Source organism: Colias croceus, chromosome 17, assembly GCF_905220415.1.
Source record: "Colias croceus chromosome 17, ilColCroc2.1".
Lineage (NCBI taxonomy): Eukaryota > Metazoa > Arthropoda > Insecta > Lepidoptera > Pieridae > Colias > Colias croceus.
In genome coordinates, this window is record NC_059553.1 from 3,395,812 (window position 1) to 3,423,245 (window position 27,434).

The 27,434-nt window shown below is 32.4% G+C and overlaps 3 protein-coding genes across 5 annotated transcripts; 2 read left to right on the forward strand and 1 right to left on the reverse strand.

Annotated features, from left to right (window-relative positions):
- Positions 1-7,688: 7,688 nt before the first annotated feature.
- On the reverse strand, positions 7,689-15,358 carry LOC123698873 (protein PRRC1-like). Of its 3 annotated transcripts, none has more exons than XM_045645681.1 (11): positions 15,238-15,358; positions 14,987-15,154; positions 14,643-14,734; positions 13,763-13,881; positions 13,331-13,477; positions 12,893-12,901; positions 12,042-12,144; positions 11,623-11,793; positions 11,047-11,236; positions 8,678-8,815; positions 7,689-7,789 (listed from the first exon to the last, which is right to left on the reverse strand). In XM_045645681.1, the coding sequence occupies exons 2-10, from the start codon at positions 15,143-15,145 to the stop codon at positions 8,690-8,692; spliced, it is 1,116 nt and encodes a 371-aa protein (XP_045501637.1). In that variant the 5' UTR covers positions 15,146-15,154; positions 15,238-15,358; the 3' UTR covers positions 7,689-7,789; positions 8,678-8,689. The 3 variants fall into 3 exon arrangements, with proteins under 3 accessions (XP_045501637.1, XP_045501636.1, XP_045501638.1); XM_045645680.1 differs by having other exon boundaries at positions 12,866-12,901; XM_045645682.1 differs by lacking the exon at positions 12,893-12,901.
- A 78-nt stretch (positions 15,359-15,436) lies between these two features.
- On the forward strand, positions 15,437-23,546 carry LOC123698875 (sorting nexin-2). The gene is made up of 10 exons (XM_045645683.1): positions 15,437-15,823; positions 16,309-16,407; positions 16,633-16,876; positions 18,553-18,738; positions 19,539-19,660; positions 20,589-20,795; positions 21,460-21,576; positions 21,750-21,869; positions 22,069-22,221; positions 22,768-23,546. The coding sequence occupies exons 1-10, from the start codon at positions 15,734-15,736 to the stop codon at positions 22,816-22,818; spliced, it is 1,389 nt and encodes a 462-aa protein (XP_045501639.1). The 5' UTR covers positions 15,437-15,733; the 3' UTR covers positions 22,819-23,546.
- Positions 23,547-25,907: 2,361 nt separating this feature from the next.
- On the forward strand, positions 25,908-26,981 carry LOC123698876. Its single transcript, XM_045645684.1, has 2 exons — positions 25,908-25,956; positions 26,111-26,981. Exon 2 carries the CDS (start codon positions 26,116-26,118, stop codon positions 26,926-26,928), a length of 813 nt encoding a protein of 270 aa, XP_045501640.1. The 5' UTR covers positions 25,908-25,956; positions 26,111-26,115; the 3' UTR covers positions 26,929-26,981.
- The last annotated feature ends 453 nt before the right edge of the window (positions 26,982-27,434 follow it).

Below are 27,434 nucleotides of genomic sequence, written 5' to 3' on the forward strand. Positions count from 1 at the left end.
ACGTCCGTCAATCTGATAACGGTCAATTATCAACCGGTATCGAATTTTGCGGTTTTTCGCGTATTTTATTTCGTAATATTTGCCCTAAAAAGTTTATTTTACTGTTTACTTTGTGATAATGAACGATAAAAACCAATTTTCACGTGAACGTGAGTGACACACGGTTTTTGGTGCAAATATTTTAACTGTGAATTCAATATCGCTAAGATAAATTATCCAGATATATAGATACCTAACTAAAAGTCAAACTCAAACTTCAGACCATAGTTTATCAGCACACAAAATTTTAGCCCAATCGATTAAGTATACATAGTTTTTGCTTCATAAACTTTATTTAGAGATCATTCCATAACATGATATGTATCATTTATTTTTAATTTGCATTAATAAAGCCAGATTGGGCATGAGGAGAAATAAAGTAAAAGAAATAACAATATTAGGTCTAGGTCATCCATTATAAGGCACAACTACCTACTGTTTTATGTACTAAGTCGAAAAATTCCTTATATATGTATTTCCAACGAGAATAAGTTAACTGATGAACAATAGTCAGTTTTATTTATCAAACATCCTCAATGCTAAATTCCGTAGAAATCAATTTCGGGTCAACAGTAAGTAGGTCTAGCCCCTACCTACTGCAAGGCCTAAAATTGATTAGAAATTTCATTGCAAATTACGCATTCTTCGAAATGGAGTAATATAATCGGAAATCAGAATCAATAGTCACTGTTATCTATACCTCAATCTATACATACTTTTCTTAGAATATAATTTCTTATCTAGTATGTTTGAAATATATATATATTTTTGATAGGTACCTACTAAAAAATGAGATCTTATCGAGATCCTATCCTATCCTATCCTACTAATAGAACTTACATATTATAAATGCGAAAGTTTTTATGTTTATGTATGTTTGTTCTTCTTTCACGCAAATACTCCTGACACGATTACAATGAAATTTAGCACAAATATAGAGAGTTACTTGGATTAACACTTAGGATAAGTTTTTTCCCGGAAATCTAACGGGAACGCGAACTATGAGAATTTTTTTTAAACGCGGGCGAAACCGCGCGCCTAAAGCTAGTTACTTATAATGTTTTTTATGAATCTTGTTTTCTATAGAAGCACAAAATTCGATGAATAATATAGGTACCATAATATTTTCCTGTTACATTTCCTTATCTATGAACTTTTGACAATTTATTGCAATTTATTAAGATCAATATCTTAAGTTGATACTTCAATATTAGGTACCTACTCCACTGACATTATTATCTTGAGAATGTCCAGTCATGCACCATCTCATAGATAGTGATTTATCTCTGGAAAATTTTATTTCTAATTTTAGTCGTAATATAAAGGTAGTCGCTCACTCATCTTATCTTTACATGACTCATGACAGCTTTTATCCCAACTCACATTGTGGCAGGTCATATGCACTAGTATCAAAATGCATCTGATAACTTTCTAGGTATCAGCAATGACCAATTTTGGCATCATACAAATCACACGAATTTCCGAAAAAATAATTACGAATTGGAAGATATGAATAGTTAGGTACAAACATAATATTATATTATTCATAATATTTGTAGAAATGACTGTTTTTAATTTAATTGTTATTATATTATTCATAATATTTGTGGAAATGACTGTTTTTAATTTAATGTTCAATATTGAATGATGTCACTTATAATGTATTGTGTATGAATCCAAAATCTCCGTCGGAGATAGTATTAGTATTTTATTTCGGTGAAATAAAATTTACTTTTCCATGATAGATCGGAGATTTCTCCGGTGAAGCCTAATTAAAAATAGTCTTGATTTGGCGGGAAAAAGAATCGAATATCAAATCGACATTCGACCCCAGACGAACATGAGCACCTAAATAGGTAGGTACCTACCTTACAAATAGATTTGACCGATTCGACGAATTTCTTCTTTCAATTTCAATGTATGCTCTGATTAATTATTTATTGTTGTTTATAATTGTATGAATGTTTTTGTGTCACCGCAGGTTAATTTTCTATAGATAATTAATTAGTGGTTCAATTTTGGTTCCTCTATGGATTATCTAGGACTATTACAACCAAATTATAATATTTACCTCTTTCAATTCGATATCATCATAAATATAACATAATATTATACTTATTACAGTTAAAGTGTTAGGTACCATCGAATAGATTACTACGTAGAAGGATGCATAATGCATTAAACAACTGCTGAATTTGGGTTTAACGTAGTGCGGAACCACAAATCGCGTCTTAATGTCCGAATTGTCTATGCCCGTTCCCAATTCCAAATTCAAAATTCAAATTCGAAACCAATTCGATTGAATTAGATTAGAGCTGTTTCACAGTTGACAGATATATACTACGTATGGGCGTATTCAGAAAGAAAGCTTGAAACTTATAAGCGCTTATAAGCGCTTATCGGCGCTTGTCAGAGCTGGTAACCTGCGCAGGAAAATATATGAACATGCGCCTATAAGCGCTGATCGGCGCCGACAAGTTCCGACAAGCTTCAACAATGCTGGTGGCTGCCATATAAAATTTGTGTAGAACGAACCAGCATTGACAAGCGCCGATAAGCGCTTACAAGTTTCAACTGTGAGTTTCAAGCTTTCTTTCTGAATACGCCCTATGTATCTGTATAATGTGGCTGTTTACAGCTATGGAGCTGTAAACAGCCACAGCATGAAGTGAAGGAATTTCTTTTTTTACTTATTATGTTGCCTACTTCCTTAGATACCTACTTTATAAATGCGATTGTGTTTGTTATTTTGTTGATTTTTTTTCACTTCGAAATGCCATTTCACGGTATGTTTTTTGTGAATAGAGAAAAAAAATCGCGGCGAAGCATCAAATTCAAATTGGCATATCCTTTGAACGCGGACATAGCCGCGTCTAATAAAAAGTCCTAATATTTAGATATATATTTTATCCAGGAATAGATCCAAGCATTCTAAGCTTACGTTTTATTTAGCATAGAAACGTAATCAAAAGCAAAACAAATATATAAACAAAAGAAAAAAACATTTTAAATTAAATCAATTTATTGCAGTAATTCATAATTATATTCGTTTAGGCAATGGGGTTGACGGCAATCACGTTAACGGGGTTTCCACCAGGGACAAAGGCGGGAATTTCGTGGATCTGAAAAACAATTAAACATTAATGGGTGCTTTTTGCTGCTTTTAAATTTTAATATGTTGTTGAAATGCTCTTATAGATTTTTATTTTATTTTTTAATGTAAATACAATGTATTGTTATATTATAATTGGTATAAAATAGTTGCAGTATACCTACAGAATATAAAAAATGTAAATCATTTATAATGAATGAAAGAATTTATCCTAGTAAGTAATACTAAAATGATTATAATCCCGTTTTTTCCAACTCAGAGTCGTAATAAAGGCTAATAAATTTTAGTATTATTATTTATTAGGTATGCCAATTGCATCTACGCGGGAAGCAATTTGCAGCCGATAGCGGCAATTTACTACAAAATTGCAATTTGCAATCTATAAATTATTATTGTTCCTGAACACTAGATGGCGCTGTACTAAATAATCACAATTTATAAACATAGATTTACCTGTTGTGTCTGTTTGTTTACGTTAACGACGACTTGCACGAGGGGGCTGCTGGACGCGGGGGAGGGTGCGGGGGAGGGGGAGGGGACGGGGGCGGGGGCGGGGTTCACGATACCGGGAACTGCTTCTAGAGGTAGGTCAACAGTTACGGTTTCCTGAAAATAAAGACATTATTTTGGAACGTCAAATAGTAATAACATGATATAATTATAGGGTTTACAAAGGAAACAAAAAATATGACATACCATTTAAAGTTATTTTTATGGCAGGACTATAAAGGTTGAGTAAGATATGAAATGTTATCAAACATTTCTTTAGATATGTCGCTTTTATTCGAAATGTTTTCCTCTGACTAGCGCATTCTATATTTTCATCAGAAAAATATTTACAAGTAAAAATAGATGATCAAAAAATGAATGACTCAATTAATTTAAAATAATAACAAGTAGGTAACTTACAACTTGGTGTCCAGCGAAGATAGCCTCCATAATTTGGTTCAAAGCGGCCTCCAGAACGGGGATCAAAGCTGGGTCGGTGTGGGGGTTTGACAAAGCACTGTCGATTTGCTGAAGAGTTAGCTCTACAGGGGCGGCTGTCGACAAAGCGACGAGGGCAGAGAGTACGAAGAAGTATTTCATTTTTAATTAAGTATTTACCTGGAAGAATAAACAGAATTAGTTAATAATAAAAAGAGCGTGTGCCGACTACACGTGTCAGAAGTGAAACTTATTTGGCAAGATTCAAAGATACCAAAATAGTCACCTTACTCCAAGACGTGACGGTATTGCCATGACGCGACCTAGAAATTTTACTCTCAACGCGCCCAAAGAAGTTTCACTCCAAAAATGATAGCAAATAGTTAGGTACCTATTTATTATGGACCGTAATTTGAATAAAAGACTTAGCTAACGTATTACTGGGCAACTAATTTAACAACGTATTGCAGAAGATGATAAGATATGTATGAGATAAACTAAAATGATGAATCCGTTCGGCGAAAATGCCTTACCTACTTACTAAAACTCGTTTTAGGTGTAGGTACCGTTTTACTCATGAGAAGTCGGATTTCTCGATTTTAAATATTTGATCGAACTCAAGTAAACATACATAACGGTTAACGGTTTCTCTTTCTAATAAGAATCGAGTGTGTTTTATACAATTTCGGCTACATAAATTTAAATTGTATGTAAACAATCACACACCATCACGGATCACAAACCGATACAAAAATAGGGTCATTGTGCCTGTTCGCGTCCATGTGCCTATTCGCGTCCATTTTGCGGATATCTTTTAGAAAATTCACGAAAATAAGTATACTTTAAGTAAAATTGTAATAAGAAAAATTACCGATAATACCTCAATGTATAAGAGATATGCACACATATTCAAAATATGCCTGTGCACCGCCTATCCTATTTAAAAAAAATATTTAATTTTGGCTATAAAACGAGAGAGCTAAAACGCGCGGGAAAAATAGTGCGAAGCGTCGCGTTTGACGGTAAGTATCTTATTGTTAAATGTGAATTTTTGAATATGTAACTGTTTCTTTACTTTGCTAACAAAACATGGAATAGTATGGATTATAAATCAGCTTATTTATTTTACAATTAATAGCTAAAATAAGGTGGACGCGAATTACTACACCGAATTTGTACAACTTCCATTTTGCGTCCACGGTGGGCGCAAACTAGACCTATAGGGCATAACAATAGAACATATTGCGTCCACATTGTTTTTCATTACGTAGCAATGAATTGTTTGTTAAAATATGTAATTAAAAATAGATAGTAAATTTTTGATGAAAAGTACATGTTGATAATTTGAATTTTCATTAAAATTATTACTACTATAACTATTTTTTTCATTTTAAAATGGGTATTCTAAGAATGAGACTAGTATCTTTGAGAATGAGAGTCTTTGTTTTTTGTTAATTTTTTTTAGTTGTTTTTTGTTAATGATGAGAAGATAAATATAAAAAAGTTTTTCCAGTTTCCTTACAGTGAATTATATTAATAATTATGTTGATTTTAGTTCCGAACCTCAAAGAAAAATCCTTGTGGGATCACTTTGATATCCGTCCGTATATGTATGTCCGTCTGCCGGTCTGTCTTTCTGTCAAGACCCTTTTTCTCAGTAACGCGTGGAGGTATAAAGCTGAAATTTATATTGAGTACTCAAGCCTACGGTCCCTTGAAGCAGTCAAAAAATCCAACTTATAAGCCAAAGCAATCAAAAGATACAGCCGTTTATGCTGCAAATTTTCGCAAATTTCGACATTCGCAAGGGAATCAAAACCTACAGGGTACTTTACGTGAACACAGACACTTGAAGTTCGATACAAGCAACTTCTTATAGCACAAATAAGGGAAACATTGAAAAAAGAATCATTTACAGTTAAAACATATGAAAAAAAAAACCTGTTAATACGGAACCCTCGGTGTACGAGTTCCACTCGTATTTGGCCAGTTTTTATTAAATAACTATATTCGCAAATAAATAATTTATTAAAATCTCATTTTTATTTTCATTTATCTAATAAAATATCACCCAATACACTCTTAATTCCTTTTCTAAACTGGTGGTCGCGAACTGGTCCACGGGTGGACGCAAACTGGAATTTTTGGACGCGAACTGGGTAAAACGCCTAATTCTGCTATTTGTCTAGATAAATAAAAACCACATGATTTTTTCAACACAATTGAAAGTAAATCTTAAAATAGACTATGTAATGAACACGTTACATAAATTTTGCGTTGAAATTTGTACTGGAACATTTTTATTTTCTCCTTCAAACTTTCCAACTGCACTAAGTGGACGCGAACTGGCGCAATTACCCTAGTTGTTTATTGAGTTTTTAAACTATTTTAAAATCAATGGGTCGTTCAACCTGCGTCAGTTAAAACAAAAAATAATGATGGAATCTATTTATTCATTTAATTTACTAACAAACATACAATAGGTACCTACCAAAATTCAGTAATATATATTTTGTAAAGTTTATTGTTCACTTACCAAGTTGTCACAACAAAGTGACTTTTCCAAAACAGAGGCGGCTACTTATACAATTCTGCATTCATGATATTATTTGTATCAAACTAATAACCGAGATTAAATTAATCCAATAAATTGTCATAAAAATTTATATGTGATCGATAAACAGGTCATAACCATCATAATATCAAATTACTACCAGGCCATTGTTTAAGTAGATAAAACTTCAATATAAACTTCGAAATAAAAACTGAATTTCTGAAATCAATTTCTATTCAATATTCTTTTATAACTGCAACAACTAACAGAGTCTACTCCTTGATATTAAATCCCAAAACTGCTCTAAGTAGAAAGCTTTTGCTACCTCCCTATAGTAGAAATTATCATAGCGAATGTGTTATTTTGCATGAAATAGCATATAATTCCAAGTATCACTGTTGAGCTCCCAGTTAGAGTTCATCAAAACCAAACCAACCAACTAAAGATTTAAAAGAAAACTTTATTGCTACGAAACACCACCTGTCTGAGGGTTTACCATGATGTCTTAAAGCAGTATTATTGTCAGTGTGTGAAATAATCGATTAAAACTTGCTGGGTCGTATAACCACGCATAGTGACGCATAACTGCATTGCCTTCTTTGAACTTGGCTTGATCATCAATACTTCACTACATAGTATAAAACAAAGTCGCTTTCTCTGTCCCTATGTCCGTGTATGCTTAAATCTTTAAAATTACGCAACGGATTTTGATGCGGTTTTTTTAATAGAAAGTGATTCAAGAGGAAGGTTTTAGTATATAATTTATTAGGTTTTAGACAAAGCGGGCGAAGCCGCGGGTAAGCTAGTATATTATAAAGAAAAGATTTTTTTTTACTTGTTTTAGAGTGCTTATTTCAGGAACTACTGATTCGAATTGAAAAATATTTTTTATTGGATATTCCATTTATCGAGTGAGACTAATATGCTATATAAAATTACGCTACATCCAATAGAAGTAGAGCAGCAATAAAAATGAGGCATTAACATTTCTTTTGAAAGTAAGCAGCGAAAAAGTTTAGTTAGACGAGGTTTTATTAAATAAAGAAACACAAGATATAAGTCTTTGAGCGCCAATATTTATTTAACATAATATTATATACTATATTACAATAATCTAAGATATAATAGATTCGTCTTAACAATATTTTGTGCGGAACCTGCAACAAACAAAAATACTTACGTTAATTTTTTTTTTAATTATTCAATCCGGATTTTACAGGAAAATAAGTATTAAAGTGTGAATTCAAGTAATCCCCGAAAGGGATGTCGATCAGTTCAATTATAAACAAAATGTTTTTGTTTGTAAAAAGTAAGCTTCAAACCATTCATTCTTATTTCCAACGCCATAAAGCTCAGATTTCCATGAACACATTCCATTTGTCTCAGCTTATCGTCATATCAATTATAAATGATTAGGTATATAATAAATTAACAACGGTCAGGCTGTATAATAATAAATCTTCTGCAATGTCAAACGGATTTACCGAATTAGAATTCATTCAATAAAAATATAATTGCAGTAAAGATAAAGCAAATGTAATGATAAACCACGTGTTGTTGAATTGGCATCGTAAAAACGTCACAGATTAGTTTTTCGCTTGTTTGAACGCGCTAATCTCAGGAACTACTGGTCCGATTTGAAATATTCTTTCTGTGTTTGATAGCCCATTTATCGAGGAAGGTTATAGGCTATATATCATCACGCTAAGACCAACAGGAGCGGAACAATGCGGGTGAAACCGCGGGACACAGCTAGTCCCTATATAGACCCTAATATGCATTGAATTTTTCCGATGAACATATATTTTTAACGATATTACAATTTAAAAAGATCAATGCACAGGTACTTTCTTCTTTTTATAACAAATATCTAAATTTGTCATACAAAGGGCATATTTTGTAAACATAAACTAAAACAAAAAATGTACAACCCTATACATAAAATCTATCGAAAAAAAGAAAAAATAAATGTATTTTCTTTCTTTATCAGGATTCAGCAGCAGAAACGATAAATAAAATTTCCACAAAAATAAAAAACACCCTACACATAAAATCTATCAGGTCTCAGCGGCAGATACTGCCAACATTCTCTGATATGAGCCGGCGAGAGAACGAGACGCCAATAGCAACAACTCTCGTCGGGACACGCTCGTTGACGCTTCTTGCCATTGTGTGTGTGGTACCTGGAATAAAGAATTATTTATTTATTTATTCTTTATTGTAAACTAGTTTACGGCCCGCGGCGTCGCCCGATTTGTATGTATAAGGTATTTTCCCAAGGTTTAGGCGATACAAAACACAATTGAGTTTCTCTGTAAATAAAGAAACAACATTTAATGTTTATAATTGTGTCGTTTCTTAATTAAATCACAATAAAGGATCAATAGTAATTGTATCCACAATAACGAGAACGATAAAAAAAATTGAATTTTTGTGTTGGTTTTTTTTTTTAAGTATTTTAATATTATATTTGAAAATTGTAAATTAAATGCCGATTATCTTAACTTGAATATTTACATTGTTTAAATAGATATTTTGTCTGTCGAACTTTATTTTTATGTAGATATTATATTATATTATTAATATTATAAAAAAATGAATTTTTATGTTGGTTTTTAACTTTTTATGTACTTTAATTTAATATTTTTAATATGACTGACATTAGTTTTTAAATAGATATTTTATTGATAATTTGTTAAACGTTATCTTGTGTATTTATCAGTTTTTTTAAATGTTCATAAGTCATAACCGTTTTCAAAGGCATGTAGTGTTAGCCTGTAAGTAATTGTTACACTTGATACGTTAAATTGTATTTTTCCTTTTATGCCATATATAGTGTAAACAATTGTTGGCTATCCTTTGTAAATAAATAAATAAAAAACGAGCGCTTTACCTTAAAGTTTTCTTTACCACAGATAAGACTTATAACAGCTATAAACTGTATTGATGTTGCGGTCCGCTCAAGAACCATTATTGCGCGGGAATTCAAATTAATGAAAAATATATTTTTCATTACATATGAGTCGATACATATCAAACTCCGGTAAGTCCATTCTAACAGAAATGTGGGAATCGAGGTATTTTTAATAACTTAAAAAAACAATATGTTTGGAGCTTTATAATTTATGACGGATATAATATAATACATTAGAATTATTTTTACGAAGAAAAAGAAATGTATTACTTGATGATTATGCCACAATATTAGATTTAAATCTGGACATACAGGCGTTTGATAAATACCAGCAAAACTTACCGGGTTTTGAAAAACATCGTCTTGGACTTACAGGAATTTGAAAAATCTCTAATGGACTTACAGGGATTTGATAGAACTCAGTTTTGGGACGTACTGAGGTGGTGGAAATGGGTAGATAGTTTGTCGCGTTGTAAGTATAGGACATTAAAATAAAATATGTAAATTAAAAGATACAAATTATTATTATTATTAACCTTTATCATCCCACTGCTGGGCAAAGAGAGGGGTCAATAAATCAAAACGGTTGAAAAAATCTCAGTACGGCCCTGGGCTTCATGGCTGGAAATAACTACTGTGCGTGTGCTGTGCGTCAGTTTCATTTATCTTTTAGCTGTTTTCTGAGCCTTGTCTGTTTTAGCTTTTGGTATTGTTTTTTTCCTTGCTTTGTCTAGAACCACCACCTCTATAGTAAAACTGTTTTCTTCCATCATTTATCAATTAAAACGATTTCTAAGCATTGGTCACACATGTTAGCTTCAACAAAATTGAGAGAAATGGCAGCCATTTTAGTGCCATATTGCGCTGTGATTGGTCGAAATGGACTTACCTGAGTTTGATAAACCACTGTCGATGGACATACCGGAGTTTGAAAAAAAATATTAACTTTAAACCTCATTTTAATAAAGATACGATTGACTTACCTAACTTTGAAAAGTACAGACTGGTTTAGTTTTACAATTCAAAATTGGCGCCATTGTTATCTCAATTTTGGCGGGGAGTGGACTTACCGGAGTTTGATATGTATCGACTCATATAATATTATGTATAACACAACGGAGATTAAACAGACAATAATTTGATATATTAGTATAGGCATGTAAGTACGAAAAGGCGACCTTAAATTAATATTTTAGCATAATTTATTTATATTTAATTAGAATATAATGTTAAAAAATTTGCACATTGGGGATCAGTGAATAAATTTTAATGGTATTTGGTTTTTCCTGAAACCTAATTAGATAACATTTTGAATTAATTTTAAAAATTGTCAGAAAAATAAAATTCTGTCTTGAGTCTTAGCTTTGGTACTAACTTTATAGTCAATGAAAATAGTTAAATAAATTAATCAATTATTTAATTTTCATTGAATAATAAAGTCCTTTAAAATAATTTAAAAAACAAAATATCAGTAACAAAATTTAAACAATAATTTCTCACCTGTAAATTAGCCGACATAATCGAACCAATAGTAGTGTTGTACCCAGTCTGCGCGTGCGCATAGTCGGTAGGCGTGGCTTCTCTCGCTGCAAGTACCGCGGCACTAGGGATGGGCGTGCCTTGTGATTGCACTTGCAACTCGATACCGAGGGAGGGCTGGGACAACACTAGTAGCGCTATGTCGTACCACCTGTGTATGAGTGGCTAGTTATGTACTTGTTTTTTATTTACATTGACGTCGATGACGATCAAAAATTGTCCGATACACAACTCTGCTTTCAAATCTATTAGGCAGAGTTTTATAAAATATTATTCAAAGACACTTGGACATTTTGACCACTTTTTAATAGGGCACTTTAAGTGTAGTTGTTTATGGTACATATGTTTAACAAAGTAAGTTTTTTTTTTATGAAAATAAATATTGTGTACGGTTTATCTATATTTTAAGATCCAATGGCCCATTGACTAAAATCATAATGTATCAGATCTGGCATGTATATGTGAAAAATGAATTTGGAAGGATAAAATTGATGCACATTTATGCAAAATAAATGAAATAAAATACAATGTCCTTACCTATCAGGCATAGCCTCATACACAAAGCTCTCAATAGCCACTATAGGCACGTTATTATGCAGTTGTGAGTTGACAGATCTCAAGTGTGCGATGCGTTGTTTAGCCGCTGCGTACGCGGCCGCGTAGCCTACTGGTTGTGCGGCTGTGACGTCACTTTGGGCGGGTTCGCCACTAAAAAGAACGCTTTATTAGTAACATAAAAATGACCCTTACTGCAGAACATTTAAAGAAGATTTATTTAATTTTCTGATAAAAATATATTTTTAATTTTTGGAGTAATGGACTTACTTTCATATGTTAGTGTGATATACCTAAAATTAGTATAAATATAGAAACAAACATGCCTTCTCAGAAATTTCTTTCATTTCTCATCCTATTAAACTTAACCTTTAATAAATAAAAATTTTTAGGAAACTCACACAATAGTCGCTTTTCCAAACACGGTTTGAAAGGCTTCTCGTACAGGGGATACTTTCACCTCCTTATCAGAAGCAACAACTATGTATAAATCACCACCACTCCCTAAAAAAAGTAAAAACATACTCATACTGTTAGACCTAAATATTAACAATATAATGTTTTCCCTCGGTAATAAAAGCACAAAATATTTGCACTCATCACAATTAACCTATGTATCCTGTAAGTTTTATTTTATTTGAGATCATTTGTTTATTGTCTATGCATTTATTATAAAAAATCAAACATCAACCCCATTCCTGGATTACTTATAAAAATGGCAAATTATGTAAAAAAGCATTAGGAGAATGGTTAACTAATCGGTCCTTCTACAGTCTTAAAGAATTTTTTGATGACGAGAAATAATATTATTGTTAACAAGTTAATTTATATGAAATATAAGTAATAATTTTTGTAATTTAAACATTGATAATTTCATTGGACCCATTGTTTTATATACAATTATAAAATTTGCATGCTGTTTTTTAATGACGGCTAAACATGTTGTACCTACTTTATGTAAAAATGTATCATCTAAAAATACCATGTTTAACGTAAATAAATAATTATGAATTATGAAAAAATGATTTCTCTATATCATACAATCAATACAATGTATTCCATTTGAGTTACTATAACATATTAATTATAATAGCATGACATATTTACAATTTTATCGTTATACACAATAGCTATAGCATTAGACATAATAACAAAACTAGCTTTAAACAAATAGCGAAACGAGAACTTTGACCCAAATCATTGACTACCCAGGCTCATAACTCACCATCAGAAGATATGCTTGTTTGATTACCTTCATTATCTGATAAAGAAGATCAATTTAACTCTATTATACATATTTTGTAATAATAAAAATTAAAAATATTTTAATGTGTTGCTATAATTATGATAATTAACTAACATAAAATGAATATTATTAGGTTATTGGCACACTACCCTATATGTAGTATGTACATATGTAACAAAGCGCGGGAATGCTTGATCTTACAATTTCAATTTGAAGAAAAAATCTTGAAAGCAAGTAAAAAGAATTACAGAAAATCAGAATTGCTAATGTTTTTCTAGATTTAATTTGAGAACTTTTAAAGAATGTTATGACGATTTAAAAGTGCTTCTAGAAGAAGTCTAATTGAATAAATAAAAGTTTGAGTTTGAATTAAGAATAAGTAAGAGTTAGATTCTAATGAAAATAGTTTCCCAACAAATAATTTTCTTATTTACCCATACTTACTTAAATATTCCTTCATCTGAGGATCAAGTGTTGTTATCATGGAATCAACTGAGTTTTTAGCTTTCTCGGCTACCTTCTGGAGAATCCCTCCACTTGACATGGCACCTTTCATCCAAGTTATGAGACCACTACCTGGCATAATATCACCTGCAAGAGAAAATTAATTGCATTCAATTTATATTTCATAATTCTCTTAAAAAATAATAAATTCAACTTTTTATAGAAATGGATAAGTTTTTGAACATGGATGGCCTGATGTGTCATTCTCGCACACAAAAAGTATATCACAGAAGCCTCTAGTAGAAACTAGAATGAATATAATATTTATGGGCTGCAATCTTAAAGGATATGTGTGTTAAGCATGATCAAGTGGACATGCATGATCTTAAGGATTAGTAACATTATTCTTAATAATATCTATAAAAGAAGTACCAATTTTATCAGTACCAACTCCACTTTCTGGCAATGAGCCTGGTGACAATGTGCTATCAGACTCTACTGGTGACCGTATTGACACAGTTGGCTCTCCTTTTGATGGTGGTATGGCGGGGCTGGAAGTAATTAAAAGATTGTAATATAAGTTCAGACATGTACAGGGCCAGACACCTGGGGTCTCCCGGGTCCCTCCCCGAAGCCTTTGGCAGCCCTCACAAGCTGCTTGGCTTCATGGAGGAGCTCGGGTGGTTTCAGTTTTAGCTGGTTTCCCCCACCTCCCTCTCTCACGCAAAATAGGCGCTTGACGTTGAGTTGCGGAGAAATGCCCGTATTATTATTATTATTAAGTTCAGACACGTCCATAAAAATTTTAATAATTATGTACTAGATGTTCAATAGAAGAACAGATTTCAGCATTTAATTAAAGCAAAAATTATAAATATCTGATAGATATAATGAAGTAGAACCCTTTAACTAAAAGGCATATAACATTTGATGAATACACAAGTAAGAGCTGCGTTAAAAACAACCGACTTCAAACTTGCACTTGCAAAATTCACAAATACCTACAGACAAAAAATGCTCATAAAATAAAAACTACTGGGCCTATCCGAATAAAATTTTTATGGGACCAATTCGACACCATCCCGCATCGAACAAAAAAAGAATCACGTAAATCGGTTCAGAAACCTCAGAGTAATCGGTGTACATACATAAAAAAAAACATACCGGCCGAATTGATAACCTCCTCCTTTTTTTTGAAGTCGGTTAAAAATTAAATACTAAGTATAACACATTTATGGAAGTAATAAGACTTATATATCTCTTTTTATTTTGACTGAAATTCATTTAATCAGCATTATTGAAAATCACATACCTAAATTTTTCTGGAGTTTGTGGTGACATATCCATTGGCACAGGTGCATTTGGATTCTCTGCTGGCTTTGTATTTGTCTGTGATACAGGAGCCTGTATAAAATATCTCATTAAATAGGAAGTATGCTAATATAGAGAGAATTTTATGAGAATTGTGCAATTGTTATAATACAAGTTAAATAAAGTCATGTGACTTAACTAAATTAGTCAATATGATTATGATATTCATAGTCTTTTTTAACATACAAAATATTTCTCTATAACAGAGAAAGAAGTAACTAATGAAATATGTATCTAAACATAATGAGTCATGAGCATGTAATGTGTAAAAAGTACGCTTCATACTTCATTTTGTACTACGGGTGCTACAGGAGCTACGGGGTTGACGCTCGTTGTAATAAAATTTGGTAATTCTGATGGGGGAGCAACACTTGATAACAGATTGCCCGTAGCCGCAAGAGTCGGAGCAGCTGGTATTTTGTTTCTCTTCTCGGCATGGTTCATATTCTTGCACTAAAAACCATACAGTTTTATTCATATTTACAACATTTAGGTCTATAAAATCCATTTAAAGAGACAAGTATGTTTTTTTTCACCTTTTTATTTTAATAACAACAATCAACACCGTGAGGATTTGTTGTGGTTTTGCGAATTTGTCAAAATTTGACTTATTTGACACTTGTTGACGTGTTCATAGTTCAACTGAACTGTCCTCAGTCCTAAATTCCCTTAAATTCCGGACACCCATTTTTAGTATGTAGGTAATTATTATTTAGAGCTTGTACCTACATACATAACAAACTTTATATTTTTATAAAATTCCAATCCTTAATGCGCAGGCAGATCAATTATTCCTAGTATTGTATGTCTTGTAAATACGTATATCTTACGACTATTCCATATTTTTTTATCTGGTACCACCGTGTAAATGTCAACGCGTCCATTTGATTCGTAAATCGGAACGTCATTTTTAATACAATTTGTAGTTTTCGTTTGTGCAGATATCTCCTGTGGTTATCTCTGTAATTTCAGAATTGTAGTCGCATTAAGTGTCACCGATTTAAGTATTGTGATTATTTGGAACCATTAATCATGTCGGACGGATCGGAGACACCGTTTAGCAACGTCGATATCAACAACGAGAACAGAGATGACGAAGACCTTTTTGCTTCAGCGGTCCAGGTATCTTATAGGAATCTGTTTTGAATCATTTCTTGCGTCCGCCCGGCGTTCATCAGGGGACGTTGACGCCCCTTTATTCAACATTTCTATCCTTTTATCCATTGACGCCCTGAATAAGATTACGTGTTTTAAAATCGTTTAACACACTAATGAACTTGTATGATAATTAAATTAATGTTCGATGCGCACTTTGTATTTATAGAAAAATACTTTACGTTGCTGTATGTTGATTATTGCTAATTAATGATCACTAATTTTTCTTCTTTAACATAGGCTTACTAATGTTCTATTTACAACACTTACCTCATGTTTTATTCATTTTTTTTATTTAAAAGATACTATGAATAAATTATCTTTATTATCATAATATTTATCACAACAAAAACAGTTTGTATTAGACTATTTTTGAATATTCAATAGAATCTATACATAGGTACACTTTTAATGGATTAGATAAAAATTATTTACTATTAATCAAATTGCAGGAAGTTAGTTTGGATCCAGAGGTAAATGGAGTAAGGGAAAGCTTAGAAAAGGCTTCCATTGGAGATGTATCAAGTATTGGGAGTCCTATAATGGAAGAGGTAGTATAGTATGAATTAAAAAGGAATTTATCAATAATTATAACACTAACAGAAACACACATTGCTTAGCTTATTGCAAATCTAATCATATACAGTAAAAGTAAAAAACACCTACTAAATAAAAATCTTTTGGAAGTTTTTTACATTAGACCATTTTAAGCCATGTACAAAATAATTAAATGTGAAGTTCATTTGGTATTTAAAACTGAACTTTCTTTGTTCTAGATAGTCACAGAGCGTGCAAACAACATAATAGTAACTGTAACGGAGCCTCAAAAAATTGGTGAAGGCATGAGCTCATACGTTGCATATAGGGTCCTCACAAAAACTAACATGCCAATATTTAGCAAGCACGAATTTGCCGTTCTCCGCCGTTTCAGCGACTTCCTTGGCTTACACGAGAAACTAACAGAAAAATATCTACGGTCAGGTAGAATCATACCTCCTGCACCAGAAAAAAGCATTGTAGGTAAGTAAAAAAAATTGTTTTTTTGTAAAATTACCATTTATTACTGCCAATTTATTCATAAAACAGGAAAAAAGATTTAAACTTGATCTGCATAGTGGTATTTTCCTCTAATTCAATGCTCCATTGAGCAGCTAATGATTGATTTAAATTCATTTAAGGAAGTATATATTTAAATGCAATGTATACTTAATGGATAAAATCCTGTATAATAGTGTTACAATAGTTGAATCTAATGTTGTAATACATATATCAGTACTATAAAAAACGACTAAAATGACATGAATATACATATATGAAATATTACACCTTGCATTGCCAGTACAAACTAACAATTAATTGAAAAACCATTAAGATAACGTAGGTAGTCGTTTATTTAAATAAAAAACATTTCTTTATAATTTCAAAATAAAAAAAAATTTAAAGTTTAACTAGCTTCATTTATTTATCTTGAGAAAGGAGTAGAGTTGTTGCAATTTCTTGCAAACTAGTTATGTACTACTATATGATTCAAGTTGGAATCAGAGATAATAGCTTCAAATTACAATTTTATAACACCTTTCTTTAATTTTATGTTGTAAAGATAAGATTAAAGGGGTAATTTAAAACAAGAATTACAACTTTAATTTTTACTGTAGAATATTTTGTCGTTATACAGTATATAACATGTCAGTTTTCCATAATTGTATTTTAATTTGTTTCAATTATATATGTCGCCGTCATCTGATTGACTGACTAGCGCGTCACTCAACATCCAACTAGCTAGCGGATTATAATATACTAGCTGCCCGCTCACGGCTTCGGCCGCTTTCTCTAAAACGATTTGAGATTTAAACTATCCTATCTCTCAAGTTGGATCGAACTGTACATGGTGTGCGAATTTTATTATAAAGGAGTCCATTGAGGACAAACATTGTGACACGAGATTTATATATATTAAGATTATGCAAGTATTATGCCTTTTGAACAGAGCGATAATAACACTCAGTTAATTTTGACTTTGAATTGAAGTTGAATTTGACTAGCTTGTTCAATAAATGTCGACAGAATTTACGTCAAAATTTACGTCTTCCAACCGTCAACATAAAGTCCATTGCGAGCTGGAAACGGAGTTTACTGTTTAAAAGTTAAAAAAAAATTCTTAACTCAAGAATTTTTTGAGCATTTTTACCAGTCATTGTATATTTTGTTATACATACAATTACTTATACATTGCTCTAAACTCCATCAAAATGAACTAATAGGCTTACCTTTTAACAAGCTTAAAGCCAAGGTGAATGATTAATGCCTGCTAAAAATGTGATTATGAGGTAATCTTTTAAGATTACAGCAATGAGCTTCTAATTTTGTGTTACAACAAATTAGAAACATTAATCACTAATGACAAAAAAATTCAGCTTTAATTATATCTAAGCAGAAAATAAGAAAATAATCTGGGGAAAAATCCAGCTCAATAGGAAAAATTCGATCGCCGCGGGTTCGAATCGATTTTTTTCTATTCTTTAATTTTTAAATTTGTGTCTTTGTAAATATAAAATGTGGGTTTTATAGAATTCACTATAAAACCAAAATGTGTTAGAATATGTTACAAAATTATAACACATCCAATGTCCATTATTATTTATAAATTAAATTCTCGTAACCGTCTAGTATACACTATTACTTCTATTCTAACACAGGCACAACAAAGCTAAAGATGACGTCCACACCATCGACTGAAAGTGCAAATGGAACAACTGGATCCAACTCGCTACAATCACAGTTCGTAGAGCGGCGGCGAGCGGCTCTCGAGAGGTTCTTGAATAGGGTTGCCCAACACCCCGTACTGTGTATAGATCCCGATTTTAGGGAGTTTTTGGAGTCTGGTAAGTTTTTTGTTTTTTTTTTGTGTGTGGGTGTTTTCATAATTAGTTTATATGAAAAAAAAAATAACTATTTTTAAAGACTTCTCAAATCATACATCAATTTAAAATTGATACAAATAATTTGTCGAGGAACCTGTCAATATCCTGTGATTTAGGCGTGAATGCATAACGCATAGACAAACCTACTTTTGCTATAATTATAATATTAGTATGGATGTCAATGACTTATAAACTACATTTTGTTCATAATGTTTGTTCATAATGATGTGTTCTAACTATCTATCAGGGCAATGTTTGAATGTTTTTAATCACTTTTAGTTATCAAGGGCATTGGCCATACATCAACATCATGTGTCCATATTGCATGATAAATAAACGGTAATAAAAAATGTAATGAAAAGTGTTCTTACTGACCTTGACTTTCACAGCTCATAATGCAATTTACTAGATTCGCTGATAGAGCTGTTTTACAGTTTGTAAATCAATATTCTGGATGACAATTTTTATTTTTTTGTTTTATATTATTATTATTTAATTATACATCAATAACAATCTCATATCGTAATAGAAAAAACATTTATTTCTATAATATCCAGCCCCCCTAGCCAAGTGGTTTTCTGTTAGCGTAGCGTTCAATACAATAGACTACGAATATATGAGATTGACGTAAGCTGTAGACAAACGTATCTACAGCTTACGTCAATCTCATACATTCGTAGTCTATTCTATTGAACGCTACGCTAACAGAAAGCCACTTGGCTAGGGGGGCTGATAACTATATTAATATTTTTTTCCCCTAGAATCTGACTTACCCAAAGCAACAAGCACATCGGCACTCAGTGGAGCTGGTATGTTGAGACTGTTCAACAAAGTAGGCGAAACTGTTAATAAAATAACATACAGAATGGATGAATCCGACCCTGTAAGTACTTTTCCAGCTATTGTCAAATATTTTAAATGTCATGATATTATTGCTAGGAATATTGAAAATACGCAAAAAAATGTTTTTGTGTAAAACAAAATTCCGATCAATTTGTTGTGCGGAATTTATTCTTAAATCGTTATGCCCAATCCAATACACTATTAGTTACGTAAATTGTATATGACTTGTGTAGGTCTTGACTGACAATACATGATTCGAAGATATAGATTCAGATTCGAAGATATAGATCAACAAAATTGTGGAACAGCTTGCCATCTTCGGTGTTTCCATCTACCTATGATATGGATGCCTTCAAAAAAAGAGCCTACGCGTCTCTCAAAGGCCGGCAAAACAATCGCAAAGTTACCTAACGTTGCAATAATTGTTCATGGGCGGCGGTGATCATTTTCATCAGTACACCGCCCGCTCCTTTGTCGGTTGTGGTATAAAAAAAAGTGTGTGTGTACATATGTACACGCGTTAGAAGTTATACTTCTTTGGCGTATGGAAAAAATACTAGAATATACAACTTGAACATAGTTATCAATTTTCATACCACCTAGAACCTTCATGCTGTTAAATTTAGGTGTCGGTGTGCGCGCGCATCGTAAAAAATTCACTCTCATCATTTTTCTCCATTGCTTCAAAAGAAGTATAACTTCAAAAATGTCTTTAGTAAATCTTATTTTTTAGCTATGTTCAGTAATCTATACTAATATTATAAAGCTGAAGAGTTTGTTTGTTTGAACGCACTAATCTCGGGAACTACTGGTCCGATTTGAAAAATTCTTTCGGTGTTAGATAGCCCATTTATCGAGGAAGGTTATAGGCTATATTTCATCACGCTACGGGCAACAGGAGTGGAGCCACGGGGGTGAAACCGCGCGGAGCAGCTAGTTAATAATATTGTGTTAATGTATAATTGCAGTGGTTCGAAGAGCGCGTGGCCCGCGTGGAGTCGCTGGAGAGCGGGCTGCGGCGGCTGTGCGGCGCGTGCGAGGCGCTGGCCACGGAGCGGCGCGAGCTGGCGGCGCGCTCGCACGAGGGCGCGCGCTGCATCGCCGCCGCCGCCGCCGCCGACCCGCACGCGCCGCTCTCGCGCGCGCTCTCGCACCTCTCCGACCTGCACGAGAAGGTGACGAATTGGTTGTTTGTAAAGTAGGCTTACGATCGAGATGTTTACGTGATAACGTCTTATGATGAGATGAGACCGGAGATCGGTCCGTCTCTCTCTCCGTCTCTCGATCGCGCTCGTGAAATTTTGGTGTGACACAAGTTTCTGAACATGTCACCCGACTAAAACGATTTTAAAGACGTTATCACGTCAAAAAAAACGACGTGTGGCACTCGGGGACTGCCGCGGTAAAGCTTATTGCATAGCATGCCTTCAAGCCACACCTCCGCCCGTCGTTGTGGGGAGCGTGGATTGGATTGGATGGGAGAGTGGATTTTTCGTTACGGAATTTCTCGATTCGGTCCCCGCGCTCAAGGCCCGCGATAGAAGTTATGCAATAGCTTAAAAAAACTGTATGTGAGTGTGGTTACTGTGCGTGAGTGAGGGTACTGCGTGTGTGCGGGTACTGCGCGTGAGCGCGGGTACTGAGTGTGAACTACACGGCGGACGGTGTACTACACAATTACACATCTCTAGCTACGCCAACCGATTAAAAAAAGAAATTATTGCAAACATAAAGTAAGATAAATACTTTTAAAAACTTGCATGTTTATTTAAAAAAATGTAAATGTACAATAGTGTTTATTTTGAATATATCAAAAATAACTTATTCCTACCTCCACAGATAGAGCATCTAAGGATCGAACAGTCAAACACGGACTTCTACGTGCTTACGGAACACATCAAGGACTACCTCGGTCTCATTGGTGCTATCAAAGATGTTTTCCATGAACGAGTTAAGGTACAGATTACAGGTTCTATTTTTAATTTAAAAAAGTGAACGTATTTTTTTTTCCGTTTACAACTCCTTTTATTTTAATCAAAAACAGATCAAAAACTTCAAATATAACTTATTAATCCCTCGTTAAGAAGTTTATTTCTTCATAATTTTAATTTTAAACATTTATTTTATAGGTGTTCCAAAACTGGCAACACGCACAGATGCAACTCACGAAAAGGAGAGAGAACAAGGCTAAGGCTGAAATTGCCAACCGGCCGGAGAAAATAGAACAAGCTGCTAACGAAATTATTGAGGTATGTTTTTAATTTTTTACCATGTCCTAAATTTTAATATTTTATCGCTAAAAAGAACAACGGACAATATAGTCATTTAATTATACTTTCTTTGGATAACTATTATTGGAAAAAAATTACAAGCGCCCTAAAATATTTACTACTTATAACATAATTTTTACATTCCTTTTGTAATAAATTTACAAAACTATTTTTTCAGTGGGAATCGAAAGTGGAGCGCGGACAACAGGAGTTTGATCAAATTTCGCGCGTTATCAAGAAAGAGTTGGAGCGATGGGAGGAAATCAGGATTTCGGAGCTCAGGGCCACGATACTGCGCTATCTTGAAGAGCACATGAAGCATCAGGCTCAGGTATTTATTGTTTGTGGAATTCAAATGTAGATTCTGTATATATTTGACTCTGTTTGACTATAATTTTATTTTTTAATAGAATTAATATCGTACACAAATGCCGATTTTGCATTCTTAGTTATTCTTATTTCAAATATTAAGGATGTATATAATCTGTTGTTCAGATTCACAGTTCGTAGTTTCTAAATAATCTTCCACTTTAATGATGGCAATATACTAATTGTATAGTTGACAAAGTTTGACCAATACGTTTTTTTACTTGCAAACTTTCAATTAATTTATCACTATACTACGTCATAGTATAAAACAAAGTCGCTTTCTCGTTGTCTATGCAATTTATGCATGCTACAAATCTTTAAAACTACGCAATGGATTTTGATGTGGTTTTTTTTAAAGGTAGAGTGATTAAAGAGAAAGGTTTTTGTTTTTAGTCAAAGCGGGCGAAGCCGCGGGCGGAAAGCAAATTAGTAGCGGAAATAAAAAGTTTTATTTTTGTAATTAATAAAAAAATAAAGAATATAATATTGTGTAATTTTACAATTGCAGTCGATCCGCTACTGGGACGCGTTCCTGCCAGAAGCTCGCGCCATCAAATGAGTGCGGTGCGGCGCTCACTGCGCACGCGTGTCTTAACATTTGCACTTTTTTATTTTATTTTTATTTTTTTATGTGACGAATTCTCTCCTAGAGCCATATGTTGACGTGATATTGCTATATCCATTTCGGTAAAATTGTAAAAAAAAAAGTATGAAATTGTTGTTTTGTCTTTTATTTTGTATATTTGAAATCTTTCTTTGAAAATTGAAATATATTTCTATCTATGTGTTATTGTAAATAATAGAACACCATGTAAATGGATCCGCATACTATGGTACAGTAACAAGAAACATGCATTTTTAGAATTTAAAACATACTTAAACAAAATAGTCATATCATGTCGTCATAAGTCCCCTGCGTAAATGTATCTATATTTTATTATTTTTCAAGTGTTTATCTAGAATATGATTCACCATCAAGATAATAGTTTGTATTTATTTTTCAAAGAAAAAGATAATTACATTTTACATTTAACATTTTTAAACGATACTTCGTTTTTTGTTACGTCAGGAGAGATTCGTCCTTTATACAACGACAGACTGTATTTAAATAAATCATTTTAATTGTACAGAATATATATTTTGTTCCAAATAACTTTTTCGATATGTACATTTTTCTTTAGATAATGAAGTCATTGTAGATCATCAATTATAAGTCTACTAAAATAATATAGTTGATTAAATCATGTAGGCTAAAAACTCATATTCACTGTACATTTATACTTAAAATTTAAAAAAAAAAACATTCCAATACGGTTCTGTCGTTGTATTTTTTAGATATCAGGATTTGTATAAAGAATATATTCGCTCACAACTTTAAATGTAAAGTTAAAACTATATTTGTATAAATGTTAAATTAGTTTCCATTTAACATAAGTCTGCTATGTCCTCTAATGTTAATAAATAAGAGTAAGTTGATCTCTATTCATGTTGTATGTATCGTCAAATGTGAGGTCTATTTGAAATTATTAGGGTGATGTAAAAATACACATAAAAATAAAACTTATGATAATATGAAATTCATTTCTTTGGTAAGTGTTTGAAACCAAATTTTCATAGATAGTATTATTATATGTTTTTTTAAGAACATTGCTGGCAAGTAATTAAAAAACACATACGTCATTAATAAAAAAAAATGCAAAAAAGTTTTTATATGTCGGTAATGGATTTATTAATTCCTTATAACGAGTCTGAATTTAGTATTAATTTTTTTTTTGTTTGGTTTTATTATTTAACACAAGAACCAATACAAAATTTTTGTGCTTAGCCAAATTAGGAAAATACAAAACGAGGTTATCTATAATAAATTAATGTTTGTCTATAATATTTTATCGATGTGTATTTGATTCGAAATCGAGATTAAGACGTTCTTTAGATAGTCTGTGAAGTTCCAATTTTGATTTATTAAAAAAACTGTTTTTTTAGTACCTACATAATTAAAATAATTTGTAAAAAAAACAAGTTCAAGATTCAAATGTCACAGACATTATGCATTTATAATTTCATTTGAATCTATGTTGTGTATCATCATGTATGGTTAAAGTTTTTGTGTTTTTTAAAGTTGGTAATGTAATAAGTAATCAAAGAATTGCGAGAAGAAAGTCTTAAATATTCATCTTCATAATATGATGTGCACTTTGTTATTATAATTATATTAGTTTTTGCATAATATTGTTTTGCTTTTATATCATAAGAGTAAACTTGATCAGAAATTAGGTGTTGAATAATCTTCCAAAGTAAATTCATTATAAAAATTTAGACGGTAAAGTCGTAAACCTTATTTCTGGTCAATGTCACATTTGTCTATATTTTTATATTTGTTATTTTAAATGCATATTTTACTAGAAATCATATTCCAATATAGTTAAGGTTATTTGTGTCGATAGAGGATGGAACTGCTTGTTCATGTTATCTACCCACTTTTATGTCCGGTTTATACGCTTAATACTAAGTGCTTAGTGCTTTTCACATCACTATATTATATATTGACAAGTGAGAAGTAACCGTTCACACATAGAAAAAGTGGAAGCTACAAGTGACCAGCCATTTGATTTTCACTTGCCAGTACAACTTGTCACCTAAATTGTCGAACTGTTTACACCAATACAACAAGCGACAACTTCGCAGTCAGTTTCGACTTGTCGCTTAGTAAATTTCGCTTTCTATTCAATTGCACTATTTACTAACTACACTAGGGACGGAGTATTAGTGACAAGCACTAAACATTTTATTAGTAGGTAAGTCTGTCTAAACTGGGCAAATAATGGTCAAGTGACCAATTGACAAGAAATTAGTTAGTCTCATTAAATGTCGAGTCTTATATGTATAATTATTTTTATATTGCCAAATATATTTAGCGGTAATTTGGTGTATGGAGAAGAGTTATAAAGAAAAGTATAAATATTGTTTGTTTCGAATTATAAATATTGTACTTTATTCCAATTATATTATTTACTTAAACATTATTATGCGTTTTATTTCATATTGTCTCTTGCCTTTTTAAAATGTTTAAGTACTCTAAGCCCCTACATACTGTGTACGTGTGAGCATAGGCCCATTCTTTCAATATAAATAATTTTTCTTGCCTGACTTTCCTGTTACGGTCATAATATTATACGTCGTATAGTTTTTTAAGCAATATTTGCAACGTTCAATGAGTAACTATGTATAATAAAATGGTAAAAATAATTAATATGCTTCATAGTTAAAAAGTTGTTTGCAGTTTGTATGTACATCCCTTTATTGGTCGAATTTTGATTAAATCTTACGTGGACTCATCCAGATAAGATTAACCTACTATCTTCTATGATTTTGAAATCAGTACACTGAAAAGACAACTGCAGTGTATTAGATAAATACCTACATGTAATTAAATTGATAGAGATAGCGGTTCGTAGTATTATAAGATTCATTTGAAATAAGTTGAATGAAAACAAAAAAGGATTATTAAATTTGTATCAATATGGAATAAGAAATTTTATTACTAATTAATTATTAATCAGGGCATACGTGGACAAATCACACATATCTGATAAAAGGTACTTATCAAGCCCTTGCTAGCGATAACTTTTTCTCTTTGATTGCCTATATATTGAACGCCAACGTTATCACATTTAGTGAACAATATCATAACTATCAGGTAAGGCCCAGTTATTTATTTATAGATAATATTGTATCGTTCTTGTTATTGTAATATTTATAACGCAGTTTGTGAGTAAACAATTTTTAAATTCTTTTTTAGCTAGTTAAAAAGTTAGTAAGTAAGTACTTAATGATTTTTTTTTTCATTGCAGATAATATGATGAAAATCTTCCTTTGCCTTGCTTGTATTTTCGCCGCCGTCTCGGCAATCCCGAGGCCAGCGGTCGATGAAGTGCAAGTGGCATCAAATTACGTGCCCCAACAATTTAGAAGAGATTCAATCCCACTAGAAATTTTCAGAGATGTGGCTGTAGCTGAAAACTCAGATGAATCTTATGTTCCTGAAGCTATCCTTGTTAAATTTATAGATATCAAACCTCTGCAGCCAGTTATGGACGATTTAAAAGAATTAATCGATGATGCGTCCCGTGCTCTCCAGATCAATCCAGAAATAGTCCAGGTTGCTGATATTCCTCATAATGAAGGTTTTCATTATGAGCCCATTCAAGTTGCTAATTTACCAATTAATTCGAATGATGCGGAAAAAGTGATGGTGGTGGATAGCCCTGCAGAGATCGAGAGTGATGGTGAAATTCCTCAAGTAGACTCAGTGCAAGTGGTGGACAATCTTCCTAAGAGTGACGCAGTTGCAGAAAGCAATGCTGATGGAGAAGTTGTCAAACGCCCAATAGACGAAGAGCAGAATGAAGCTATTCAAGTGGCATCTATTCCCATTTTGGACGTTAACGTAAATTCGCCTTCAGATGATGAATTTCGTGCTGTGAAATTTGTCGACAATTCGGAAATGGATGGAAGCGACACCTTTGTTGCTGTACCATTAGCACCTTCTGAATTGGATTCTCTGCGCGTAAATTTCGGTGATGTTCATGAAGAAGAGCCTGTGAATGAAAATAACGAGAAGTTTTCTTATTATCCACTAAGACTGTATCCCGACCCACTTTTACGTTAAGTTACCTAAGTACTTAGTTGGTAAATTTTCATACTTTTGAATCATTATAAATTATATACCTACGTATACATAGTTAGTTAACTACTTACATATAAATAAAAATGTAAAAATCAAAAAACACATCTTTTATTGTCGATTAATCTAATTAATTTTATATACCTATGAATTTATTATGAATCAAATTGACTCATATCATTATCATATAAGTACCTAATGTAATTAATTTAGATCACGTTTTAAATCCCTGTAAACTTTTTTGTTTAGGCTCTGCGTCTCATCTAGCGTTTGTAGTACCAACCTAGCAATCTGCAACGAAGTTTTGAACTTTTGAATATCCGGATTATCGGTTACTTACTTAAAAATAAAAAAAATGTCGACTATGTCTAGAATAGTCGTCTATACAATATACATAATGCGTCCATTTTAATAAAGCGGGTCTAGGACGCTTCTACCAAAATTATTTATAACTAGCTTCCGCCCGCGACTCCGTCCGCGCGGATGTCGGT

Coding starts and splice junctions, on each gene's coding strand:
- LOC123698876 (XM_045645684.1), top strand. CDS start 26,116: ATGATGAAAATCTTCCTTTGCCTTGCTTGTATTTTCGCCGCCGTCTCG.
- LOC123698873 (XM_045645680.1), bottom strand. CDS start 15,145: ATGAACCATGCCGAGAAGAGAAACAAAATACCAGCTGCTCCGACTCTT. Junction 13,882..14,642: donor CAAACTCCAGAAAAATTTAG/GTATGTGATTTT, acceptor AATTACTTCCAG/CCCCGCCATACCACCATCAA. Junction 11,794..12,041: donor TTTGGAAAAGCGACTATTGT/GTGAGTTTCCTA, acceptor CGTTCTTTTTAG/TGGCGAACCCGCCCAAAGTG.
- LOC123698875 (XM_045645683.1), top strand. CDS start 15,734: ATGTCGGACGGATCGGAGACACCGTTTAGCAACGTCGATATCAACAAC. Junction 15,824..16,308: donor TTTTTGCTTCAGCGGTCCAG/GTATCTTATAGG, acceptor ATCAAATTGCAG/GAAGTTAGTTTGGATCCAGA. Junction 22,222..22,767: donor ACATGAAGCATCAGGCTCAG/GTATTTATTGTT, acceptor TTACAATTGCAG/TCGATCCGCTACTGGGACGC.